Source organism: Micromys minutus (assembly GCF_963924665.1).
Source record: "Micromys minutus genome assembly, chromosome: 7".
NCBI classification, from domain to species: domain Eukaryota; kingdom Metazoa; phylum Chordata; class Mammalia; order Rodentia; family Muridae; genus Micromys; species Micromys minutus.
In genome coordinates, this window is record NC_137976.1 from 32,466,119 (window position 1) to 32,475,457 (window position 9,339).

Below are 9,339 nucleotides of genomic sequence, written 5' to 3' on the forward strand. Positions count from 1 at the left end.
TTTGAGGCAAAACAACTCATTTTCATTGTAATTATTTTTAAGTATTTATGAAATGCTTTTGTCAGACATTTTATCATGATATTAAAATATAATTCAGCATGTCAATTTTTCTGAAGATTCTCAATAATATTTTATTTGCTATAAGTACTAACATATTTCATATTTCTTCATCTTATAGAATTCATAGAATGATATTTGCTCTATTTGTTTACTTATGAGTATTTCTTGAGTTTATAAAAACTTCCCCTTGGTGTAGCCTGTTGCTGACACTCTCTATTGTACTTTCCGTTTCACTGACTGATGATTTTTTTTGTAATGTTTCCTTTCTCCTTTTTTTTTTGTATTTTAAAATCTATTTTCTGGATTCTCCAGTATGTTCTGAGTTGTTACTCTCATTTTTTTGCTATATTTTTATATCTGTGTATGCATATGTGACATACATGAATGTATGCAGATTTTTGGAACTGTAACTGCAGATATGCCATTTTACATATGTGAAGTTTAGGAGACAGTCTTGTAACTCAGGCTTTGGTCTCAGATTTTTTTAAAAATTCAGTTTCTTTCTAAATTTTCACAGGTGTACATACTAGGCATGCTGGTTTCCAAATTTCTATATATTACTCTGTTTCTGCTTCCCACCTCACTAAGATTAAAGATGTATGCTAGTGTTTTGACTTTACATGTGCTGTGGTGATTTGAATCAAGATCTTTATATTGTACAGCAAGAACTTTACACAGTGGCATAACTCAACCATTTTATCCTTGTTTGGAAATATATTTATCTATATTTCCTACTATATATCACTTATTTCATAAGAAACATTGGAAGCCACTTAGTGTTTTGTGGTTAATTAAAGTATATAAACATTGTCTCTTTGTTAGTTCTTTGTCACTGATATAAGTATCATATATTATTTTTAATAGTAACCTAGTTTCTACAAGGTTATGAGTTTTTCAGATCTTAAAATATGTTTGCAGTTGATGGTGTAGATTATAGCAGTGGGACTGGATAGTCGGTTTTGCTGAGCTGTGAAATACACACAGCATCTTCACCATAAGCAGGAAATAAAACCAAATATTACTAGTAATTTTTGCTAAGAATATTTATTGACTGAGTACTATTTGCTTTCGAAGAGTTGTGACAAAAGCCTTCTATGAAACATAGGTAACATTTAATAACCATACTCCATGCTTTGTAGGATTGTAATGAGCTTTTCATTAAGTTCCAAAGGTTGCTTAAACTTTAAATAAGGCATCTTAATACCTGGATTGCAGGGCCTTACTGGTCAAGTTTTACATCAAATAAGAAGTATTTGGTCAAGACAAAGACTAAATATAGCCGTCAATCCAAAGTAACATGGTTGGACTCTTTCCTCAAGGCTCTACGTAAACATAGAAGTTATGTTCAGCACCTTTGCACTAGCAGCTTCAGTTTCCATGACATGATGTAGGAAGATCATCACTACATTTTGTAGATGAGCATAGTGTTTTAATATGAATGAAACAAATATTGGTACAGTACTGGATTTTATTGGAATGCTTTTGCTCCATTTATTTTCTCCATTTTTAAAAAAGTTATTTGTTATATAAAATATTATAGCTCACAGAATTTGTTACATAATAATATATGATGAATACACTATATTTTTCTTTTTCTTTTTCCTTTTATTTTTTTCCAAAGAAGAACTGAGGCTTCCACGTTTTGGCCTCCCTTATTTTTGATCTTCATAAAGTCTGTGATTTGCTTCTTGGGTATTCAGAGCTTTCTGGGGATAGTATCCAATTATCAGTGATTACATACCTAGTGTGTTCTTTTGTGACTGGGTTATCTCACTCAACCCCATTGTGTAAATGTACTACACTCTCTGTATCCATTCCTCTGTTGAAAGACATCTTAGTTCTTTTCAGCTTCTGGTTATTATAAATAAGGCTGCTGTGGCAATGGTTGAACATGTGTCCTTATTATATTTTGGAGCATCTTTTGTGTATATGCTCAGAAGTGGAATATCTGGGTGTTCAGATAGTACTATGTAAAATTTTCAGAGGAAACACCAAACTGATTTCCAGAGTGTTTTTAGTACTGGATTTGTAGTACTCTGTAGTGTGCTTTCTGAACTTCAGAATGACAATTGCAGGCAATGTCAAGATTAGCAACAGTGGATAAATACTAAAAGCTGTGTGCTCAGTAAAGGGTCTTTTGTTTTCTATAATATTCTGAGCTCCCTGAAACTAAAAAGTTACTTTAAGTTCCTTGTCTTATTTTGCATCCCACTTCCACTAATAAGTGAATACTCAGTTTTAAGAAAATGGCTACACAGTAACATATTTTAAACAATGTCATTTATGAATATGAACAAAATAATACATTTCCAAAGGATGCTTACTTGTTTACCATAACAATTAGTTGCTTAAATACTGTTGGTCTTTAAATTTTTTTCTTTCAGAAAAATTTTGCCAGACAGCATGAAGTACAAACATATAAACATCACCTATCAACAGGCCTGGTGATATGGTGCTCTGAGTAGCTGGGGAACAGAGAGGTCTGTGCCTAGCTCTAGAAAAGTGCCCTCCAATTGGTTTAGGGAAGCAGGAACCCTGTCTTAGGGTGTCTTTTTCCACCCGGCAGCCCGGGCAGACAGAACAGGTACTCAGGCCATCTGCCACCAGGAACAGCAGAGATCCAGGGACGGACACAGGCCGGGTAAGACAGAACTCGGAGTAGCCAGAGAACAGAGAGTTCTGTGCTGAATGCAGGAAAAGTGTGCCCTCCCCATTGTTTCAGGGAAGCAGGGACCCTGCCTTAGGTGTCTGTTTCAACTCAGCAGCCCATGCATGCAGAACAGGCACTCATTTCATCAGCTACCAGGAAGAGTGCAGATTCAGGGACACAGACCAGGTACAAGGGAGAGAGGAGAACCAATCACCTACAACAAGCTCACATATAATCACAGAAAAAAAGATGCCAAGAGGAAAGCAAAAGAACATAACCAATGGAAACCAAGACAACCTGGCAACACCAGAATCCAGCTCTCCCACGACAGCAAACAGCAGAATGCCAAACACTCCAGAAAAAGAAGACTCAGACCCGAATTCATACCTCAAGATAAGGATAGAGATCCTTAAACAAAACGGGAGGAAAAGCATAAAGAAAAGACACTTTTAAAGAGGAAACAAGAAAAACATTCAAAGAACTCAAAGAACTAAAGGAAAACAGAACCTAAGAGATGAAGGAATGGAAGAAGGAATTTAAATTCAAAATGGAAACAATAAAGAAAAGATTAAATAAGACAGCCCTAGAGGTAGAAAAACCAAAAAAGAAATCAGGGGTCAAAGACACAAGCATCTGCAAAAGATAAGAAGGGATGGAAGAGAAAATCTCGGGTTGTCGAAGACAACATTAAAAACATAGACAAAACAGTAAGAGAAGATGCAAAAACCAAAAAGCTCCTAACCCAAAATGTACAGGAGATCAAGGACACAATGAGAAGACTAAACCTAAGGATAATAGAAATAGAAGAGGGCAAAGAATATCAAGTAAAAGGCAGAGTAAATATCTTTAAAAAATCATAGAAGAAAACTTCCCTACCCTTAAGTATGAGATGACCATGAGCATAATAGATGCCTATAGAACTCCAAATAGAGTGGAGCAGAAAAGAAATTCCTCCTGACATATAATAATCAAAATGCCAAGTGCCCAAAGCAAACAAAGAATACTAAAAGCACTAAGCAAAAAAGGTCATTTAACATAAAAAGGCTGACCAATCTGAATCACACCTGGTTTCTCACCAGAGACTATGAAAGCTAGAAATTCCTAGGCAGACATCATGCAGACCCTAAGAGAACACAAGAGTCAGCCCAAGCTGTTATACCCAGCAAAACTCTCAATCACTGTAAATGGAGATATCAAGATATTCCAAGACAAAACTAAATTTACACAGTATCTGACCACAAACCCAGAACTACAACAAGCTATAGGGAGAAAACCCAAAATAAGGAGGGAAAGTATATCCTAGTAAAAACAAGAAAATACCTAATCAAGAAAACCAAAAGAAGAAAGGCACACAGGCAATATTCAAATTTCCAAAGCAAAAATGGCAGGAAACATCAATCATTTTTCCTTAATGTCTGTTAAGATAAGTGGACTCAGTTCTACAACAAAAATATATAGGCTATCAGAATGAATAAATGAAAAACCCAGCATTTTCTTGCATACAGGAAACTCATCTCAGAGACAAAGTCAGACACTATCTCAGAGTAAAAGTTTGGGAACAAAATTTCCAAGCAAACGGCACCAAGAAGCAAGCTGGAGTGAAAATTCTAATATCGAATAAAGTAGATTTTCAACCAAAAGTTATCAAAAAAGATAAGGAAGGACGCTTTTTACTCATTACAGGGGAAATTGGTCAGGAGGAACTCTCAATCCTTAACACATATGCTCCAAATACAAGAGCACCCATATTCATAAAGGAAACCCTACTAAAGCTAAATATATATATATACATTGTACCACACACTATAATAGTGGGAGACCTCAACACCCCATTCTTCTCAATGGACATATCATAGAAACAGAAACTGAACAAGGACACAGTGAATCTAGCAGAGGTTATGACCAATTGGAATTAATAGACGTCAACAGAGCATATCATCATAAAACAAAAGAATACACCTTCTTCTCAGCACCTTACAGCACCTTCTCCAAAACTGACCATATAATAAGTCACAAAACCAGCCTCAATAGATACAAGAAGATTGAAATACTCCCATGCATCCCTTCAAATCACTATGGTATAATGGTGGTCTTTAATTACATCAAAGACAACAAAAAGTCCATATACACAGGAAAACTAAACAATGCTCTATTAAACGATAGCAAGGTCAAAGAAGAAATAAAGAAAGAAATTACAGATTTTCTAGAATTTAATGAAAATAAAATAAAACATACAGAAAACTATGGAATGCCATAAAAGGAGTACTGAGAGGAAAACTCATACCTCTGAGTGCTTCCAAATGAAACTGGAGAGAGCATACACTAGCAACTTTACAGCATAATTGAAAGCTCTAGAAAAAAATGAAGCAGATACATCCAAGAGGAATAGATGGCAAGAAATAATCAAACTCAGAGCAGAAATTGACCATATAGACAAAAAGAACCATCCAAAGAATCAACAAAACCAAGAGCTGGTTATTTGAGAATATTAACAAGATTGATAAACCATTAGCCAGACTAACTATAAGGCAAAGAGAGTGTATCCAAATTACAAGTATCAGAAAGGAAAGTGGAGACCTAATAACTGAAACTGATATTCAAGGAATCATCAGATTCTACTATAAAAGCCTATACTCAACAAAGCTGGATAATCTGGAGGACATGGATGAATTCCTAGAAAGATACCAGAAGCTAAAATTAAACCAGGATCAGGTAAACAATCTAAATTATCCCATAACACCTAAGGAAATAGAAGAAGTCATCAAAAACTTCCCAACCCCCCCCCCCAAAAAAAAAGAAAGAAAGAAAGAAAAGAAAAAAAAAAGCCCAGGTCCAGATGGGTTCAGTACAGAATTTTATCAGACATTATTGATGACCTAATACCAATACTCTCCAAAATATTCCAAAAAATAGAATCATATGGAACACTACCTAACTCATTTTTGAGGCTATAATAACCCTCATTCCTAAACCACACAAAGACCATACAAGGAACGAGAACTTCAGACCAATCTCACTTATGAACATTGATGGAGAAATACTCAACAAAATACTGACAAACTGAATCCAAGAACACAACAAAATGATCATTCACCATGATCAAGTAGGTTTCATCCCTGGGATGCAAGGATGGTTTAATATATGGAAATCCATCTATGTAATCCACCATATAAACAAACTCAAAGAAAAAAATCACATGGTCATCTTACTAGACGCTGAGAAAACATTTGACAAAATTCAACACTCCTTCATGTTAAAAGTCTTCAAAAGAACAGCAATCCAAGGCCAATAAATAAACATAATAAAAGCAATAAACAGCAAACCAGCAGCAAACATCGAATTTAATGGTGGAAAATTGAAGCAATCCCATCAAAGTCAGGCACAAGGCAAGACCGCCCACTCTTCCCCTACCTAATCAACATAGTACCTGAATTCCTGGCCCCAGCAATTAGACAACAAAAGGAAATCAAAGGAATACAAATTGAAAAGGAAGAAGTGAAAATATCACTGTTTGCAGATGACAAGATAGTTTACTTAAGTGACCCCATAAACTCCACCAGAGGTATTCTAAAGCTTATAAACAAATTCAGCAAACTGGCTGGATATAAAATTAACTCAAACAAATCAGTGGCCTTCCTGTACTCAAAGGACAAACATGCAGAGTAAGAAATTAGGGAACAAACACAAGTGGGTTCCGTTGCAAATAGACATGAAGCCTGAAGTACCCAGAGAGAAATTGGCCTCGCGTCCTGCTCGCCCGCAGGAACCAAGACATGCGCCTGCTCTCCGAGGGGAGATCAAAGGATCTGAACCTTCCACCTACATGCCGGTATCTGTGGCCCCACCCACCCCAGCCTGGCAACCAGAGACCAAACCGGAGCCTGCCTGGCATAAGCAGGATGAGACGTCGAGTGTGAAGAGTGATGGGGCTGGTGGGGCTCGGGCTTCCTTCCCGTGGCCGTGGACGGGGGCGTGGTCGTGGACAGGGCCGTGGACAGGGTGGCACTCGAACCCACTTTGACTACCAGTTTGGCTACCGAAAGTTTGATGGTACAGAGGGGCCCCGCACCCCCAAGTATATGAACAACATCACTTACTACTTTGACAATGTCAGCAGCACTGAGATTTACAGTGTGGACCAGGAGCTGCTCAAGGATTATATCAAGCGCCAGATTGAATACTACTTCAGCGTGGACAATTTAGAGCGAGACTTCTTCCTGAGACGAAAAATGGATGCTGATGGCTTCCTTCCCATCACCCTTATTGCTTCCTTTCATCGTGTACAGGCCCTGACCACTAATATTTCACTCATCTTTGCGGCTCTAAAGGACAGCAAGGTGGTAGAGATGGTTGAGGAGAAAGTCCGAAGGAGGGAAGAACCTGAATAGTGGCCACTGCCTGAGCCCCCAATAGTAGATTATTCTCAGACTGATTTTTCTCAGCTTCTCAACTGCCCAGAATTTGTTCCTGGACAGCACTACCAGAAGGAGACAGAGTCGGCACCTGGCTCTCCCCGTGCAGTCACCCCAGTGCCAACCAAAACAGAGGAGGTTAGCAACCTGAAAACTCTTCCCAAGGGCCTGTCTGCCAGCCTCCCAGATCTGGATTCTGAGAGCTGGATTGAAGTAAAGAAAAGGCCTCGGCCCTCACCAGCACTTCCCAAGAAGTCAGAGGAGCCCAGGTTCGCCCACCCAACTGCTCTGCCCCAGCAGATTCCATCCCAGCAGCTGATGTCAAAGGATCAGGATGAACAAGAAGAACTAGACTTTTTGTTTGATGAGGAGATGGAGCAGATGGATGGACGGAAGAACACCTTCACTGCCTGGTCTGATGAGGACTCTGACTATGAAATCGATGACCGGGATGTCAATAAGATCCTTATTGTCACTCAAACACCACCTTACATGCGTCGGCACCCTGGAGGGGACTGCACGGGCAACCACACTTCGCGTGCCAAGATGAGTGCTGAGCTGGCCAAGGTCATTAATGACGGACTCTTCTACTATGAACAAGACCTATGGACTGAGAAGTTTGAGCCCGAGTATTCACAGATCAAGCAAGAAGTCGAGAACTTCAAGAAAGTGAATATGATTAGTTGGGAGCAATTTGACACTCTGACCCCTGAGCCCCCTGTGGATCCTAACCAGGAGGTTCCTCCTGGGCCACCTCGGTTCCAACAAGTTCCTACTGATGCCCTGGCCAACAAGCTGTTTGGTGCTCCCGAGCCCTCCACCATTGCCCGTTCTCTACCAACCACTGTCCCAGAGTCTCCAAACTACCGAAATGCCAGGACACCCCGCACACCCCGGACCCCCCAGCTCAAAGACTCTAGTCAGACATCACGTTTTTACCCAGTGGTGAAAGAAGGACGGACCCTGGATGCCAAGATGCCTCGAAAAAGAAAGACAAGGCACAGCTCGAACCCCCCCTTGGAAAGTCATGTGGGCTGGGTGATGGATTCTCCGGAGCACAGGCCCAGGACTGCTTCAATTAGCTCCAGTCCTTCAGAGGGAACACCTGCCGTCGGCAGCTATGGCTGTACCCCTTAGTCACTGCCCAAGTTCCAGCATCCTTCCCATGAGCTGCTCAAGGAAAATGGCTTCACACAGCATGTCTACCACAAGTATCGGAGGTGCTGCCTTAATGAGCGGAAGCGCTTGGGCATTGGCCAGTCTCAGGAGATGAACACCCTCTTCCGCTTTTGGTCCTTCTTCCTCCGAGATCACTTCAATAAAAAGATGTATGAAGAGTTCAAGCAGCTGGCACTGGAGGATGCCAAAGAAGGCTACAGGTACGGTCTGGAGTGCCTTTTTCGATACTACAGTTATGGCCTAGAGAAGAAGTTCCGGCTGGACATATTCAAGGATTTCCAGGAGGAGACTGTGAAAGACTATGAGGCTGGCCAACTCTATGGATTGGAGAAATTCTGGGCCTTCTTGAAATATTCCAAAGCCAAAAATTTGGACATTGACCCCAAACTGCAAGAATACCTTGGCAAATTCTGCTGACTAGAAGACTTCCGAGTGGACCCCCCCATGGGCGAGGAAGGCAACCACAAGCGACACCCAGTAGTAGCAGGAGGCAGCGGAGAGGGCAGGAAGCGGTGCCCTTCCCAGTCTTTCAGCAGGCCTGCCACTGGGATCAGCCAACCCCCTACGACACCTACCGGCCAGGCCACTCGAGAAGATGTCAAATGGACAAGCCAGCACACGGACACACTGACTTTGGGAAAGTGAATGGCCAGAAGCCCTTTGAGGTTTGGGATAGAAGGGTGGGGTGGGTGAGGATATATAGGGGTGCCCAGGCCCAGGAGAGTGAACAAGAGATGGGACAGGCCTAGAGTTCCTAAGGATAGGCCTCTGAGCTAAGTAGCTGTGTATACCATTTGGGCTATTAGCGGTGCTCCTGGGCAGGAGCCTCCAAATACCCTTCCCCTCTTGTCTCCACGACCTCCATCATAACTTCTAAGGGGGGAGGGGAAGGGGAGAGATTTTATATATATATATATATATATATATATATATATATCAAGTTTTAAATTATTGATAGTTTGTCTGGATTACCAAAATCTTTCTTCAGCCCTTCCTATGGCTGTTAGGCCAACCTGTCTCCCCTGCCTCTTCCCACTT

The 9,339-nt window shown here is 40.5% G+C and overlaps 1 protein-coding gene across 1 annotated transcript; it reads left to right on the forward strand.

Moving 5' to 3' along the window:
* Positions 1-6,403: 6,403 nt before the first annotated feature.
* Positions 6,404-8,946, forward strand: LOC308422323 (la-related protein 1-like; the record flags this gene model as incomplete). The annotated part of the gene is given in 5 exon segments (XM_080918858.1): positions 6,404-6,659; positions 6,661-7,095; positions 7,099-8,256; positions 8,260-8,715; positions 8,719-8,946. Coding segments are annotated over 5 exon segments (2,517 nt in total). The 5' UTR covers positions 6,404-6,419.
* Between the last annotated feature and the right edge of the window lie 393 nt (positions 8,947-9,339).